At 56.3% G+C, this 16,767-nt stretch overlaps 1 protein-coding gene across 1 annotated transcript in view; it reads left to right on the top strand.

The window, feature by feature from the left end:
• Positions 1–16,767, top strand: part of PITPNM3 (PITPNM family member 3) — a 73,954-nt gene that overhangs the window by 48,380 nt on the left and 8,807 nt on the right. Inside the window, exons 7-16 of the mRNA XM_014533716.1 lie at positions 1,217–1,406; positions 1,875–1,997; positions 2,402–2,583; positions 6,591–6,787; positions 8,012–8,206; positions 8,716–8,864; positions 11,289–11,405; positions 13,777–13,893; positions 14,244–14,392; positions 14,626–14,775. Coding sequence (XP_014389202.1) covers positions 1,217–1,406; positions 1,875–1,997; positions 2,402–2,583; positions 6,591–6,787; positions 8,012–8,206; positions 8,716–8,864; positions 11,289–11,405; positions 13,777–13,893; positions 14,244–14,392; positions 14,626–14,775 — 1,569 coding nt within the window. The remainder of the gene's footprint in view (positions 1–1,216; positions 1,407–1,874; positions 1,998–2,401; positions 2,584–6,590; positions 6,788–8,011; positions 8,207–8,715; positions 8,865–11,288; positions 11,406–13,776; positions 13,894–14,243; positions 14,393–14,625; positions 14,776–16,767) is intronic.

Raw genomic sequence — 16,767 nt, 5'->3', positions numbered from 1 at the left:
CCTGGGGGGGGGGGGGGGGGGGGGGGGGGAGGCAGAGACCTGTCTGATTGATCTGTGCTCCAGGACACAGCAGGGGGCAGGGCCGATCTCAATCAGAGTGGGAAGGAAGGAAGGAGATGAGTTCCGTAGTTCCCCAGCGGGCGGCGGGCCTCACCCCTAGGGAGGGCCCTGGAATCTGCCTCTTCGACAGATTAATCGGCGCGTCTGCTCTGCAGCAGGATTGGGGAGCTGGGTTGACGTGGCTCCGTTCCCTTCACACTCCAGCAGCCGGAGTTAATTGGGCTCATTCATAATCAGTCTCAGGATTCCCCCAAACCCCGCGCCCCCAGGACATCTGACCCCCAGAGCTGGGTGACCCAGCCCAGGCCTGATGGCCAGGAAGATGGATGGCCTGGCCACTGGAGGGGACAGCGAGGGGGCGGCGGGAGGGAGCGTCCTTCTCCCCCAGGCAGCGCCTTGCCAGCCCATCCATCAGCCCTAATCACTGCTGAGAGAGCTCGTTCTCGCTAATTAAAATCTCTCCGGCTGCAGTCGAGGCCCGTTTCCTCTCATTTGTGTTCTTTGGAGACGAGGGATGGTTGTTAGGCTGGACTTGCACACCCTGGGGTCTCTGTCACCTGCCTGGGTCCCTGAGCCCTGTCACCTGTCCCCGGTGTCAACCTCAGGCAGCCTGAGCTTAGGCGATGAGGGAAGGGCAGGGGCTGGGTCACCATTGGGCAATTTCTCCCCGTGTGGTCCCTCCTGGCCAGCTGGGTCCATTGGCCCAGGGGACAGAGGCAGGACATGTGGGTGGGGTTGGGGAAGGGGTAGGCAGCTGGACCATGGACATACTATCGAGCATACAGCTAGGTGCCCACCCCAAGATGCGACATGCCTGGCAACCCTCTCTCTTCCTTTCGACTTCCCCGAAAGCCTTCCATGAGACCTAGTTCAAACCCCACCCCCTCTAGGAAGTCTTCCAGGATGACAGTCCCCACCCAGATCTGCACCAGTGGCTTCTTTCATGATTGGGGGTTCTTTGGTGCCATGCAGAATAGGGCAGGAGAGAGCTGCTGGCACAGGAGATGCCAGGGCCCACATCACAGGGCAGGTGCAGGGGAGCCTGGAGCGGAGGCCCAGTTCCCGGTCAGCACGTGCTCTCTTCTGCGCAGTCCGCAGCCCCTAACCCGCCCCCTGCCTGATGCCGGCTGGGCTCACCTTGGCCCCCTGTCTGCAGCCTCAATCCCTACAGCCACGATGAGGGCTGTCTCAGCAACAGCCAGGACCACGTCCCTCTGGCCGTGCTGCCCCTGTTGGCCATCTCCTCCCCACAGTACCAGGATGCGGTTGCCACCGTCATCGAGCAAGCCAACCAGGTCTACGCAGAGTTCCTCAAGTCCCCGGACGGCATCGGCTTCAGTGGGCAGGTAGGACAGCTGCGCCCACCTCCCTGCCTTGGCCCCACCTGGAAAGAGGCTTGAATCTGCCCCAAGGATCTAGACCAGGCTGTTCAGGAGCCATGGTGTCTGAGATCCAAGAAGGCTTTTAAGATCTTTGGGTTTGACACCATTTTACAGATAGGAAGAGTGAGGCCAACATCTGAGTTCTGACTGTGAGCCCATGCCTGAGTCCTGTCCTCCCCTGACCCTGGCCCCAGTCTGACCCCTCACCCCAGCCTGGTCCTGTCCTCAGCTGACCCTGGCCCCAGTCTGACCCCGCACCCCAGCCTGGTCCTGTCCTCCCCTGACCCTGGCCCCAGAATGAGCACCCCTCCCCCTATTGCAGCTCTCAGGCCTCCCTGGGACAGGCTCCTTGTTATCCAGGTGCTCCGGGTGGGTGTGGGGGTGAGGGGTCAGCAGTGGCCAGGCCTGTGGTCCCAGCTGTGCCTTCTGCAGGTGTGTCTCATCGGGGACTGTGTGGGGGGCCTCCTGGCCTTTGATGCCATCTGCTATAGTGCGGGGCCCTCGGGCGACAGCCCTGGCAGCAGCAGCCGGAAGGGGAGCGTCAGCAGCACCCAGGTGCGGGCCAGGGGGTGGGCATGGTGGAGGGGTCTGTCCTGGGGAGCAGGGGCCTCTCTGAGGGCAGGACTGTTAACCCTTGACACATGCACCACGAAATCCAGGTCACAGTAGCAAGAGATTACTACCACAGGGGAGGAAACGGAGGCCCAGGGGGGCTACTTTGGGGTCGGGTCCCCAAGTAGCTGCCCCGAGTCCCACTAACTCGCCAATCCCTTTGGGGGCAGGAGACAGCCCTGTGACTAAAATCCCACCACGACTGTATGGCGGCTTCCATGCCTCTTTTGGAAGATGCGCTGCCTCTCACGTCTAGGAGAAAGGGGTTCCTTGTGGCTGGGGAGGAGGCAGGGCCCCAGAGTCCCCAGTGACTGCAGTGCCCTCCTGCCCTCTCCTCGGTCCCACAGGACACCCCGGGGGTGGAGGAGGAGTGCAGTCTGGCCAGCAGCAAGCGGCTCAGCAAAAGCAGCATTGACATCTCCAGCGTGTTGGAGGATGAGGAGCCCAAGAGGCCGTTGCCACGGAAACAGAGCGATTCCTCCACCTATGACTGCGAGGCCATCACCCAGCATCATGCCTTCCTATCAAGGTAACCATTCCCTGCGTCCCATCTTCCTTCGGCAAAGCACCCGGAGCAGAGAGCACCTCGGCTTAGCGTCCTAGGGGTGGCTCAGGACCAGTCCTGGGGTGGCTTGGGGCCCGGAGTCAAGCCTGAGCCCAAGGCTGTTCCCCATGGGCCCTGGGCTGAGACCCTGGGCTCTGGACTCTGCCTCTGCTCCACCCCAGCTTTCGGGGGGAGGGGACAAGCAGCCGCACATCCCCGAGCCTCAGGCTCATCTTCTGCAACATGGCAAATGCGGCCCAGCCTACTTTCCTGGCGGTTTTAAGAATCTGGTGTGTGTTTTGTGAGCGACTCCAGGCGTGTGTTCTCACTGTTTCTCAGACGAGGCAGTAGAGGCCAAGTCAGTCAGGGAGGTTCCTGGGGCCACACAGCCAGGGACGAGAGCTGGGCTCGGCCCTGGTTCCCCAGCCCCCGGTACCCAGCACCCTTTCCTCGTCGGTGCCAGGGCCCCCATGGAGCCGCCCACCCTTTAACCTTCTAGAAGGGTCATGGTCATCGACACCGGCTAACTGAACTATCTGCATGTTGTTCAGGATACATACAAGTAGGTATTGAGCATAGACCCACATCGGAAGGAACACCTCTTCTCTTTCTCCTCAATTCTTTCCTTCGTCGCTCCCTCCTTCTTTCTTACCCGAGTGATAAGTAGCACGAGGCCAGCTCAGCATTTGGGAAAGAGACCGCCTCACCACCCAGAGGGAACCACGCTAATGCTTTGGTGTTATTTTCATTCGGTACATATATATTTTACATGATTTGCAATTAGTGTTACTTTAAACACACACACACACACACACACACACACACCTACCCTTATAGTGTGATCTTTCCCCGTATAATTAAAAATACTTGGTAGAGCCCTATCTGGTTTGTCTCAGTGGATAGAGTGTCGGCCTGTGGACTGAAGGGTCCTGGGTTCGATTCCGGTCAAGGGCACATGCCCAGATTGCGGGCTCGATCCCCATTGGGGGGCGTGCAGGAGGCAGCCGATCAGTGATTCTCTCTCATCATTGATGTTTCTATCTCTCTCTCCCTCTCCCTTTCTCTCTGAAATCAATAAAAATATATTTTTAAAAATAATAAAAATAAAAATACTTGGTAGATAGCCTTAACAATATTTTATTGAGTAAACGGACACATTTACTTAATCCCAGTCATTGGATGCTTTGGCTTTTTCCAGTTCTTCAAAATTATAAATAGCGCCCTGGTGACGACCTTCGTGCATCAACATTCATGTGCATATTAGGGCTATTTTGTTTGCATGCATTCCTGAAGGAGGAATTATTAGGTCAGAGGTGCTGCATAGTTAAATCTCTGGCTATTTAAAGCCCCTCTGACAGACGATTCTTTTAAAAAAAAAGCAGTTCTGTTTCAAGTCTGAGCTGCAAGGTAAAATCTCCACATTTCTGGTTCATCCTTGAAAAATCCTTTAAGAAAACCCCACATTTGGAGAGTGACAAGAAGTTGGAGGCTCTCGGTAGCTGGTCCGACGCAGCCAGCTTTTCCCTCTGGTGCAGGGACAGATGGCTGCTTCTTTGGCAATTAAGTAGTTGGCGGGTGTTTAGGGACCACGCTGTACATGGAAGACGTATTGTTAAACGCCAGTCATCGTCCTCATGGCGAGATGCTCACACCACCCGAGGCAGAGGCGTGTGGCGTGCAGGACCCTCGCTCACACCCTGTTCCAACTGTGATTCCTAAAAGTCTCTTTCTCTTCCAACTGGAGTATGTCAGTCGAATCTGCGTTCTATTAATCGATTCATCAATCACATAATCCCACGGGATTGTCTTAAACGCGAGGTCGCCAGCTGGAAGGTCAGGGAGGGCCCAGTTTTCCTGCCCTTCCCGGGCAGCCTGCTCTGGGCCTGTGGCTAAACATCAACTCGGACTCCTTGGGGGCACTGGGTGCCTGGGATGTGAGTGATTGGAATTCCGTGTCTGGCCGTTTTCTCTTTAAGCTCTGCTTCCTCTGCAGGCGGGCGGGGAGGGAAGCCGGAGCTGTGTGCATCTGTGTCTGCGGGTTGCCTGGAACATGAGTTACAACGAGAGCCCTATTCTGGCAGGACTGACACCGCCCAGCAGAAGAAATCTGCAGATAAAGAGCTAAATGAAATGGAAGCAAGCAAACTACTAGAGTTCAAAACAATGGTTATAAGGATGCTCAAGGAACTTAATGAGAGCTTCAAGAAACTTACTGAAAATATCAAAGACATGAAAAAGGACCAGTCAGAAATGAAGGATACACTAACTGAAATGAAGAATAATTTACAGGGAATCAATAATAGAGTAGAGGATGTCAAGAATCTAATTAGCTATTTGAAATATGAAGAAGCAAAAAAACATCCAATGAAGAGCAAGAAGAAAAGAAAATCCAAAAATATAAAGAGAGTGTAAGGAGTCTCTGGTACAACTTTAATTGTACCAACATTCACATCATGGGGGTGCAGGAAGGAGAAGAGAGGGAGCAAGAAATTGAAAATGTATTTGAAGAAATAATGACAGTAAACATCCCTTACCTAGTGAAAGAAATAGACTTACAAGTCCAGGAAGGGCAGAGTCCCAAATAAGAGACCCACACCAAGACACATCATAATTAAAATGCCACAGGTTAATGACATAGACAGAATCATAAGAGGAGCAAGAGAAAAACAGTTAATTACCTATGAGTGCCCATACTGCTGTCAACTGATTTCTCAACAGAAACTTTGCAGGCCAGAAGGGAGTGGCAAGAAATATTCAAAGTGATGAAAGCAAGGACCTACAACCAAGATTACTCTACCCAGCAAAGCTATCATTTAGATTTGACGGTTAGATAAAGAGCTTCCCAGACAAGAAAAAGCTAAAGGAATTCATGACCACCAAAACAGTATTACATGAAATGTTAAAGGGTTTTGAAGAAGAAGAAGAAGAAGTAGGAGGAAGAGGAGGAGGGGGAGGGGGAGGGGAGAGGAGGAAGAATGGGGGGGTGTCGTTTCGCAGATGGAGCAAAGGTGAGGCAGCCTCTGGTGGGTCTCACTGTCCTTGTCACATGCCCCTGGCTGACCTGCGGGCCTGTTGTTCAGTTGTCATGCTCTGTGGGAAGAGAAACCACCACTAGTTACCCTGCTGCCCCCACCCTCTCCTTCCCCAGTGCCCAGGTAGGCCCACTGCAGCCAGGCCTGCCTTGGTGCCTTTGCTCACGCAGTGCCCACAGCCTTGAATGCCGTCCTCATTCCTCTGAAATACACACCCAGGTGGTTTTCGCCGGCAGGTGGCTAAGCCATGATTCTGAGGATGCAAGAGGCTGGAGGCACCTTGCAGATGCACATACCAGAGCTTCTCAAACTTCTTTTGTCCCAGAGCTCACTGACGACCTACAGTACAGAACAGAGAAACAGGGAGGGGCTCTGCATGAAGTGGGGAGAGGAGGCGGGACCCCACGGCTGCCCTGATGTCACTAAGGAACCCTAAGGCTCCCTGGACCTGGTCAGTCCAGTCCCCTGACATAGAGGGACAGGGAGACGCACGGAGGAGAAGAAGGGCTCAGTGGAGACACCTGCTGGTCTGTGAGAGAAGTGTACTGCCGGCTCTGGCAAACCAAGAACTACCACCAGGCTAGGAGTTGGGTGGGGGCTGGAGGAAGGGGCAGCTGACCCTGAGGAAAAGAGCCTGGGTCGGCTGCATAGGTCAGGTAGCCACTAAGTGAGAGTGGAGAGCTGAAAGGGGGAAAAGGGCCTGCTGGGAGGAGGGCAGCTTGAGCCAAGGCCCAGAGAAAGCTAGCCTGCTGGGGGCTTTCACATGGCCACCGTGGTGCAGTCTGGGTGCCTACAGCAGTGCTCCCAGGTGGGACCGATGGGCAAGGCCTTGAATGTCAAACTGAACATGTGGCTTTGATGCTGGTGGCGGCAGGGAGCCATGCATTTCTTGAGCAGAGGAGCAGGCTACGCAAAGATGCGCTCAGGGAAGCCTTCCAGGGCCGAGTGAGCGGGGACCAGCAAGGGGCTCCCTGTGTTGCTCCCAGGACTCCAGGTGCGTCCGGCCTGCAGCCAGGTCTACAGCTTCTTCCACTGCGCAGACCCCTCCGCCTCACGGCTTGAGCCACTGCTGGAGCCCAAGTTCCACCTGGTGCCGCCCGTCAGCGTGCCCCGCTACCAGAGGTTCCCGCTGGGCGATGGACAGTCCCTCCTCCTTGGTAGGCTCCTGGGGGTGGGGAGGAGCGTATGCTGAGCCAGAGGCTGGGCCCCAGCCAGGCCCACTCCAGGGTCCCCGTCTCTGGTCCAGCCTCTCCAAGCTGTCAGCTGATGGAGTGACTAGACCCATCTGAGCAGGGGCTGTGTGCTCTGGGGGCACAGGACAGGCAAACGGCCGACTCGCCTGCTTTCCGAGCAGCCCACCTGTGCGAGCACCTGCTCTGTAGGAGCAGCTTGGGGCTCAGAGACCCGAGCTCTGCTCCCTGACAAGCTTGCTGGCTAGGCTCCTGGGTCCGGGGCCAGCATGATACTCGCGCTGTCAGACCTCATTGGCAGCCCCGGGTCCAGCTGAGTGCTGTTGCCCAGTGCCCAGCCTGCACTCGGAGGTGCAGGGCGGGAGGTATCTCATCCCAGCAGGCCTCACAAATAGGGGGCTTTGACCAAGGCTCTTGGACGGCTGGAGAAGAGCTGGGGGGTGGGTGTTGGGGGATCTTCTAGGTCGAGCAGAAGCAAGGGCAGGTGGGTTTGGGGGAGGCCAGTGAGGCCAAGGGGAGGCCTGTACTGGACAGTCAGGGGCTTGGAGATGTGAGCCTTGGCTCCACCCCCTTGAGCCTGTTCAGAGGTGTGGCCAGATTGTGGGGGGAGAGCTGTGTCTGTGGCTCATTCAGGATGTAAACCACCCCGCCCCACCTCCCGTTTTGACGAAAACTCAATTTCCAAAGTCCTGCTTTGTCAGGAGCTTCCACCGACAGAAGAGGCTCTGAAACCTCCCTCCCCGACCCTACAATGCGTCCCTCTTCGGTCAGGGCATGCCCCCGCCCCCAGAGCGCCCCCCAGCTCCAGGCTGCGGTGCCCATGCACTTCTGGGCTCAGCCACAGGCCCTTGTAGCTCAGGGGGGAGGTTTGATACAAGAGCACATGGTTTGGGTCACCCGTGACCTTAGCTGGGGTTTGAGGGTCCTCTCCCAGGGGCGCCCTCGGCAGCTCTGTTAGGGGAGGAGTGATGGTTGGGACCCTGACTTGTGCCCACAACTTAGAGGACATGAAACCCGACGATGTATTATGGGGAAGGCGTCCCAGCCAGGTTCCGGGGGGTGAGAGGTGCAGGTTGCCTGTCTGGGGTGAGAGAGCAGGGTCGGGGGTGGTCATCTCTGAGCGCCTGCCTCCCACCCGCGTGGGGCCGGCACAGCTTGGTGGCTCTGTTTGAGATGAAGTTCTCCCTCCAGCGGATGCCCTGCACACCCACAGCGCCCTCTTCCTGGAGGGCAGCTCCCAGGGAAGCCCGCCGATGGTGGACGCCCCCGCCTCGCCCCTTCAGGCCCCGCGGTCCCAGCGCCCGGGGCGGAGGATGAGCCAGGGCAGCTTGCACAGTGAGAGCTCTGAGTCCTCAGACAGCCTGGCACCCATCGGCGCCTCCTGCAGTGAGTGAGGGTCATCTGGGGGTCTCCCTGGGTTCAAGGGAGAGGGACCCACCTCTGGGCGGCTGCTGGTCCACCGCCAGAGCTGCTGAGGGCGGAGAGGAGGGGTAGCTGAAATCACACCGAACTCCGACCTCAGAGAGAACTTTGACCCTGACTGTGGCATGAGCCATGACCCCCCCTGGCACAAACAGCTCTGACCTCGGCCAGAGCTCTGATGCCAACATTCAGTTTCCCCACTGGGAATCCTGCTGACAGGCGGCCCGGGGGATGGGACCATGGACGCCTCCGTGGGTCCCCATTCCTGGGGACCACCCTGCGGCATGTGTCCTAGAGGAGAGGTGGGTGGGAAGTGGGGGAGGGAAATCCATGTCCCAGAGCTCATTGTGAGCGAGGTGCCGGCCTCGCACTTGCACCCCGAGTGGGACGTCCACCACTGCGCCTGTGCACGGGTCCCACACTGCCCCATGGGTCCAGTCTGCTCTGTCCTCACCTCCCTCTCGGCCTAACAGTCACGGCCAAGTGGTGGGGTGCCAAGCGCATCGACTACGCCCTGTACTGCCCTGAGGTCCTCACCGCCTTCCCCACTGTGGCGCTGCCCCACCTCTTCCATGCCAGCTACTGGGAGTCCACGGACGTGGTGGCCTTCATCCTGAGACAGGTACTCCACCCCTCAGGGCCCGCTGCAGGCTCCTGCCCTTCTGTGTCTGGAGAAGAGCTGGCCCTGGGGGCCGCGCAGCCACTGGGAAGTCCTTGCAGCACTCAGCCAGGTGGGAGGGCGACAGTCAGACAACGGGCTTCATAAGGAACCTGGTACTTTCTAGAAAGTTAGATAGAAACTATGTGGGAGAATGTACCCAAGTTTCAACTTGGAGGCCGGAGTAATAAAGACCTGCTCTCTGTGGGTCTCCGTGCCCTGGTCCGTAGGTGGCACAGGCCAGTGAGTGGAGAGAGCTGGGGGAGGAGGTGCAGAGGTAGGGGGCGGGCCCCGGTCACACACAGCCTAGATGGCCAAGGTCAGGAGTTTGATGCTATGCAGGGTCCAATCAGGAGCCATGGCAGAGTTTTGAACAAGGGAGAGATATCAACTGACTTGTGTCTTTAGAAGGAAGGCTGCTGTTTGTGGGGAGAAAGCATGAGGCAAACACAGGAGCACAACTTCATGAGGGCAGCTGGGGCTGAGGTGCTGGTGGTGGAGGCGCTGAGGGTTTGAGCTGGGGTGACGGGACCTGCTGATGTCTGAGCTGTAAGGGAGATGGGAGCCTGCGGGTCCTGTTCCACTTGAACATTTACAGGAGGGCCATTCCTTACGGTTGGGGAGGAGCAGGGCCGGGGGGAGGTGATGGTGGGGAAACGGAGTCTTGTATCTGGGCCTGGGAGGGTGAGATGCCTGTTAGATGTTGAGAGGGAAGGGGAGTAGAAAGTCCGGAGCTTGGGAAGGTGTCAGGCTTAGCGATAAAAATGTGGGTGATCAGAGCTCGGATGGCATTTAAAGCCGGTGACAGGGTGACAGGTACAATGCTCTGACTTTAACACCAATTCCAAAGTGTGGCATCTTCCCCGCACCAAGCAATTCTCCAACACCAGCCGGGTGCCTCACAATTCAACGCAGTTCTGACACTGCTTACCTGGAAATAGCTCAGATTCCACAGGGTAACGGTTCAGTCCCACAAGGCTGACCCTGCCCCCCTCAGACGCCAGTCGCAAGTCCAGGTGCCACCTGGGCCTCTGATGGACTGGTCAGAGGTTCCCATTTCCCTTCCTGGGTCTGATTACTGTAATTTGCTAGCGTGGCTCACAGAACTCAGACATTTTCCTTGCTAGATGAGCAGTTTATTATAAAAGGATATAACTCAGGGACAGGCAGATGGAAGAGATGCATAGGACAAGGTGTGGGGAAGTGGCAGGAGCTTCCCTGCCTCCCCTGGGATGCTGCTCTTCCCAAATCTCCACGTGCTCACCAAGCTGGAAGCTCTGCGAACCCTATTTTTGGAGGTTGTTATGAAGGCTTTACTACTAGGCTGGATTGATTAAATTGTTGGCCACTGGCCAACCTCCAGCCCCTCTCTCCTCTCTGGAGGTTAGGGGTTGGGACTGAAAATTTAAACCATCTATTCACAAGGTTGGTTTCCCTAGCAACCAGCCCCCCCCCCCCGCCCCCCGGCCAAGTCACCTCACTAACATAAAAGACACCTTTGTTGCTCTCATCACTTGGGAAATGACAAGGATTTTAGAAGCTCTGCGCCATAAATGGGGATGAAAAACAAATATATATATTTCTTATGATAAATCACAACACCACAGATACTGAGGGAGTTTCCATAGATAGAGAAGTTCAAGGCTGAGTCCTGCAGCTCCAAGAGAGAGAGGAGGAGGAATCACTGAAGAGCAGGAGAAGATGGATGAGAGAGGACCTTTGAGTGGGGCAGAATGGAAGTCACGGGCGGGGCTTTGTCAAGAATGGCTTCAGTGGAGCAATGGGGACAGAGCCTGATTGGAGTGGGCAGAGGGAGGAGGCAGGGAGGGAGAGGACACAGCACAGGGTAAGGGAGAGCAGAAATGTGATGATCATTGGAGAGACACCAGGGGTCCTAGAGAGAGTGTTTTTTCTTTCTTTAAGGTGAGCGCGATGATAGCATATTTGTATGCAAAGGAGAATGGTTCAGTGGAGAGGGACTGATCAGTCCCTTAGGACTGAGAGGGAATGCTGCAGGTGCAATGGCCTTGAGTGGCAGGAGGGGCTGGGATCAGGGCTTCAGTGACCTTAGATGAGGGTCCCCTACCTAACAGGAGGGAAGACAGAGAATGGGTACAGACACAGATAGCTGTGAAGTCTGGGTGTGGGGGATAGAAGCTGCTCCCAGGCCAGAGAGCATTTGTGGGCCTGTGCTCTGGCCCCAGCAGTCAGGACAGGAGGGCAGGGACATGGGTCCTGGGGTCTCCAGCCTCCTGAGGGTTCCAAGCTGGGAGGTGGGGAGGCTTGTGGGTGGGCCTTCTGGCCGCAAGCTGATGAGCCCTGACACCCTGGGAGGGAGGAGGAGCGGTGGAGATGGCCTGACCTGGAGCCCTGCTTGGCGTCTATCAGGTGATGCACTATGAGAGTGTGACCATCAAGGAGAGCGATGGCTTGGATCCTGCCACCCTGAGCCCCACTAACCCCCGAGAGAAGTGGCTTCGTAAGAGGACCCAGGTCAAGCTGCGGGTATGTGCTGGTGGGAGTCACGCACTGGTTGGGAGGTGACCTCAGAGAAGTGACTCACCGAGTATGGTCTGGAGAGAGATTTGCCATGACAGAGGGAGGCAAAGTGTAGGAAGGAGATAGAAAGGAGAATTGCAGGGCAGGACATGCACGGTTTCCATGAGGAGTCATCTTTAAAGGGTATTGAAATATAAATAGGAGTTTGCTATACACATTGATTTATTCACTCAGTAAACAATCAGTGCCCACTGTGTCCCTGGTCCTCTTCTAGGGAGTGAGTGGGGAATAGGGGTTTACAGACACAGCCACTGCTATGGGGGACACTTCCAGTCTGGTGGGAAGATCCAGACAGAGACCCCACAAGGAGTCCTAAAAGGTAGAAGGTGATCAGTGTTCCATGAATTGACTCTTCTGTTTTGACATATTTATTGAGCTATAGCTCAGGCATTATTCACCCACTTAACATTCAATAGGTTTAGTGTGTTCACAGATGTATGCAACCTGACATTTCATTATTTCAAAAAGAAGCACCCTTTCGCCATCATCCCCCAGCCCTAAGCAATCTGATCTACTTTCTGTCTCTACAGATTTGCCTATTCTGGACATTTCACATAAACAGAATAATACAATATGTTGTCTTTTGTGTCTGGTTTCTCTCACCTGGCATCGTGTTTTCAAGGTTCACCCATGTGATCGCATGTATCAGTACTTCATTCCTTTTTATGGCTGAATAATATTCCATTGTATGGATGTACCGCATTTTTGTTTACCCTTGAATCAGTTTTTACCCTTTGTCCACTATGAATAATGTTGCTCTAACTATTCGTGTGCAGGCTTTTATGTGAACAGATATTTTCATTGCTCCTGGGCATATACCTAGGAGTGGAATTGCTGGATCAAAGGGTAACTCTAGTGTAATAATTCGAGGAGCTGCAAAACTTGTCTAAAGCAGCACCATCACTTTCCATACCCCCCAGCCGTGTACGAGGGTTCTGAGTCCTCCACATCCTCACCAACACGTGTTATTATCTGTCTCTTGGATTCCAGTCATCCTAGTGGGTGTGAAATGGTATCTCGTAGTTTGATTTGCATTTCCTTGATGACTAACTAGCAAGGCCGAGCATCTTTCCATGTGTTTGTTTCCATGAACACTCTTCCCCCTCCCGTGTTCCTGTGAGGGGGCCTGGATCCCGCCCTTGATGGGGTGTCCCCAGGGCAGGGTTAGTGACTGGTTCCTTTTTGTGTCCACCAAGCCCAGCCCAGGGACCTATGCAGACGAGGTGGCTGCAAATGTTTGTTGAACTGAATTAAAATTCCCTGGGGACTGAGAGGAGGGAGAGGCCTTTTGGGGGCGTCCAAGCAGTGTTTCTGGGAGGGGACAACATTGAGTCAGGTCATAGTGGATGTGCTGGAATAGGGGGGCAGGAGGCCAGCGATGGCATGTAGGGTGAGGGGCCCAGTGTGAGCCAAGGCCTAGAGGCCACTGCAGAGCCCAGCCTGAAAGGACCAGAGGGGCTTGGAAGGGGAGCAGGAAAGAGGGCTGGAAGGCTGCCCGGGCTTTAATGCTGAGCTCATGGTTTGGACTTCATCCGGGGGTTCCTGGGGTTAACAGATTGGTGCTTTATAAAGCTGGTGGACCTGCCAGGGGTCTGTTTTTGGATATGGAGCTTCATTAAGAAGCCATTAGCAGAGCCCAGGCGAGAGAGAACACGGTGTGGGGTAGAGGTGCCATGTGGGCAGTTCTGTAGAGGAAGGGCCACCAGATTGAGTGGCTGCGGTGTTGAAGCCAGGATGGGAGTGGGGGTGCTGGCCAGGGTGGCCTCTGAGCTGCAGAATGAACTGACACTGGAAGGGAAGAAGGGTGGGATGTTGGGATGGCTGCAGATAGAATGATGCGATGTCCGGGATGGCTCCGGACCCTCTGGGGTGGGGTGGGGTGGGGACTCAGCAAGGGAAGGGCACCAGAGTGGCCGCGAGTGGCTCGGCGGAGGGGCTGGTGTCAGGCACATGATCCTCTCTGCTCTTATACATCTTCACTAAGAAGAGACAGACGGTGAATGGCTGTGGGGTGTGAGCAGAGAGGTGGAAGGAAGAAGCGAAGTGAGTGGACTGGCAGTTTCCAGCCTAGGAAGCTAGGAGGGTGCCAGGCTGTGAGGACTGGCGGTTCCTCGGGGCCGTGGGGACAATAGAGAGCAGAGGATGCTCATCACCGGGGACCCCAGCGCTCGATGCGGACAGCGTTAGGGTCTTAGGGTCTGTTTTTCTCGTGTGAACGCACCTTGGGAGCTCTAATGGGGGCTCATAGGAAGGCATTAGCAGGTCCATGTCCCTCCAGCCCCTTATGCAAAAGCTGAGCTGGTTTCTGTCCTTGCAGAACGTCACTGCCAACCACCGGGCCAACGACGTGATTGCCGCCGAAGACGGCCCCCAGGTCCTGGTGGGACGGTTCATGTACGGGCCCCTGGACATGGTGGCTCTGACGGGAGAGAAGGTACAGAGGCTGGGCATCCCCTCCTTGGCTGCCCACACGGGCACCAGGTGCCTCGTGGTACCACATGGCATGTGGGCTGAGGGCTTTGGGAGGCTGAGCTGGGAGACACCCTGCATGGGGAGGTCGGGGGAGGGAGGGCAAGTCAGGAAGCAGGGGTGAACTTGGTGCATCTGAGGGGACAGTCATGGCTGTAGGTAGTGGGAGAGGGAGGGGGTAGGAACCAGGAAACATCCGGCAGGATCCCAAGCCCCGGAGTCCTGTTTTGGCAGAGAGCTCCCTGGCCGAGCCCCCCAGCCAAGCCTGCAGCCCCCCAGTCTCAGTGCATTCCCTGGCCCCCTCGCTGCCCGCAGGTGGACATCCTGGTGATGGCGGAGCCGTCCTCAGGCCGCTGGGTGCACCTGGACACGGAGATCACCAACAGCAGCGGCCGGATCACCTACAGCGTGCCGAGGCCCCGGCGCCTGGGGGTGGGCGTGTACCCTGTGAAGATGGTGGTCAGGTGAGACCCAGGACCACTGCCCTGGCCCTTCCAGCCGAGCCTCCCTGGAAGATGGGGCCCTCGGGTGCTCTGTTTTGGGCCTCATCCCTGCCTGAGGGGAGAGAGAAAATGGCCGAGGTCATCCTCAGATTCCCTGGCCCCAGACTGAGCTCTGACCAGTGGCACGCTGACCTCTGGCCGCCGGCTTAACCCCTGTCCCGAGCACATGGCTGACCACCAGCGGTGCTTTGCAGGGGCGACCAGACCTGTGCGATGAGCTACCTCACGGTGCTGCCCCGTGGCATGGAGTGCGTGGTATTCAGCATCGACGGGTCCTTTGCCGCCAGCGTGTCCATCATGGGAAGTGACCCCAAGGTCCGGCCGGGGGCAGTGGACGTTGTCCGGTGAGTGCTACTTCCCTGCAAGGGACATGTCCCCCGGGGGCAGGAGCCAGCAAACCTGGGGGAGAGAGATAAGCTTTTTCTGGTTTCCTCCAGGATTCCCACTGGCCTCAGGGCCAGGAACCAAAGCCTTAGGCTTCACCTCCGGTGTTAATTTACCTGCGTCCCTCAGATACTTCCTGCCGTGTTCTAGACCCCAGATCCCCCTGCCCACCCTGCCCTCCTTCCTCCGCTTACTCTAACTCTATCTGAACATTCTCTGCAGGGAATCGGGCCTGGTCTCTCACATTCTGACCCGAATCAGGATAAATTCGTGTGTTCTGATGATCTCCTGCTGTGTAACAAATGGCTCCAAACTTAGCTGCTTAAAATAATAATTATTATTCTGTCTCATGGTTCTTGGGACTGTCGGGTTCTTTTGCAAGGTTCTCATGTGGGGTGTCTCTAGCAATTTCAGTCAGAAGGTGGTCTGGGCTGGGGGCGTCTGAAGGCTCCCCTGGGCCGGATGTTCAGGAGGGCTGGCTCCTGACTGCATCTGCTGCTCCTTGTCTGCGGGCTGTGTTTCTCCCCGTGGCTGCTGCCCTGGAGGCCTCAGGCTATTCAGACATTGTACAGGGTGGCTGGCTCCCCCTGGGTCCCAGATCCAGGTGGAAGCTGCAAGCCTTCTTACGGCCCAGCCTTGGGAGGCACAGAGCCCTTCCCATTGCATTCTGTTGGTTATCAGCGAGTCTGGTCACTCCAAGTGACCAGAACCCCAAGAGTGGAACAGGTCCTGGGTCCTGGGAGTCCTTGGTGTTGGGATAGTGACTGTCCGGCCTCACCCCAGTAGCAGTGACCGCTTTGGGGAGAGAATACAATCCTGGCTCCGGGGCTCCTAGGAGACTGCTGACCTCATGATGCCCCGTGGGAACAGGTCATGGAGAGGCTCATCACCCCAGTAGCAGTGACCGCTTTGGGGAGAGAATACTATCCTGGCTCCTAGGAGACTGCTGACCTCATGATGCCCCATGGGAACAGGTCAAGGACAGGCTCAATGGCATCTCAGGGGGCAGCCTCCCCCGTACAAGGCTGTGCCACTTATTCCCTTGAACATCTTCTCCGAAGCCCTCCCCAGTCAGTATCCCGCAGCTGGGGAAGGGAGGCTGTGGTTGGTCCTTCCTCTCTGGGATCCTTCTGGTGCTCGTCCCTCTTTCCCATGGGCTCCTGGGGCCACTCGGTGCTCCCCAAACCTTGCTGCCCATCAGAAGCTGCTTTTTGACATCACAGATCACTGGGTCCCACGTCAGTCTAACCAGACTCTCTGGGGGTGACACCGGGGCCCGTGCATTGTTACAAAACCTCCCCAATCTCTTCGGTCACCTGCCAGGTCTGGAGACCCCCCATCTGTAGTGGCCAGTGGGTGGCTAGTGCCCCAAAAGCTTGCAAACAGGTCTGTGCTTAGCTGACTTCTCCTAGCCAGGATGCCATGCGAGGCAGCGGAGCGCTCAGAGCCAGAGTGCTCGTCCCACTGTGCTGTGCCAGCACAGAGAAGAGACGCTGATTCTGCCTGGGAAGCAGGGAAGGCTTCTGGAGGAGGGGCCTGGAGAGCTGGAGGATGGGCACATAAGGGGATGGGCCCTGCTAGGGGAGGGTGTGCAGCAGGAGAGTGCAAGCTGGTCCCGGGCAGCCAAGCAGCTTCCTGTGACTGGGGGAGGCCAAGCTCAAGGGCACAGCATGGAGGCCACTAGTGAGGAGAGGGCTTATGGCCTCAGGGCACTGGGGAGCCAGGAATGGCTTTTAGGCAAAGTTAGATTTGTGATTTACAAACATCACCATGGCAACAGTACAGGGGCTAATAGTGCAGCACCTGTATAAAGCACAGCATGCCAGGGACATTTGGGGTTAATGCATTCATTTCATCCTTAGCATGGCCTGCGTGGTAGTTGCTAATATTATCTCCATTTCACAGACGTGAAAACTGAAACCCTGGGGTTAATTAACCTGCCCAAGGTTGCA

The sequence above is a fragment of the Myotis brandtii genome, unplaced genomic scaffold (assembly GCF_000412655.1).
Source record: "Myotis brandtii unplaced genomic scaffold, ASM41265v1 scaffold1223, whole genome shotgun sequence".
In the NCBI taxonomy this organism is placed as follows: Eukaryota; Metazoa; Chordata; class Mammalia; order Chiroptera; family Vespertilionidae; genus Myotis; species Myotis brandtii.
This window is presented reverse-complemented; position numbering and strand designations above follow the sequence as displayed.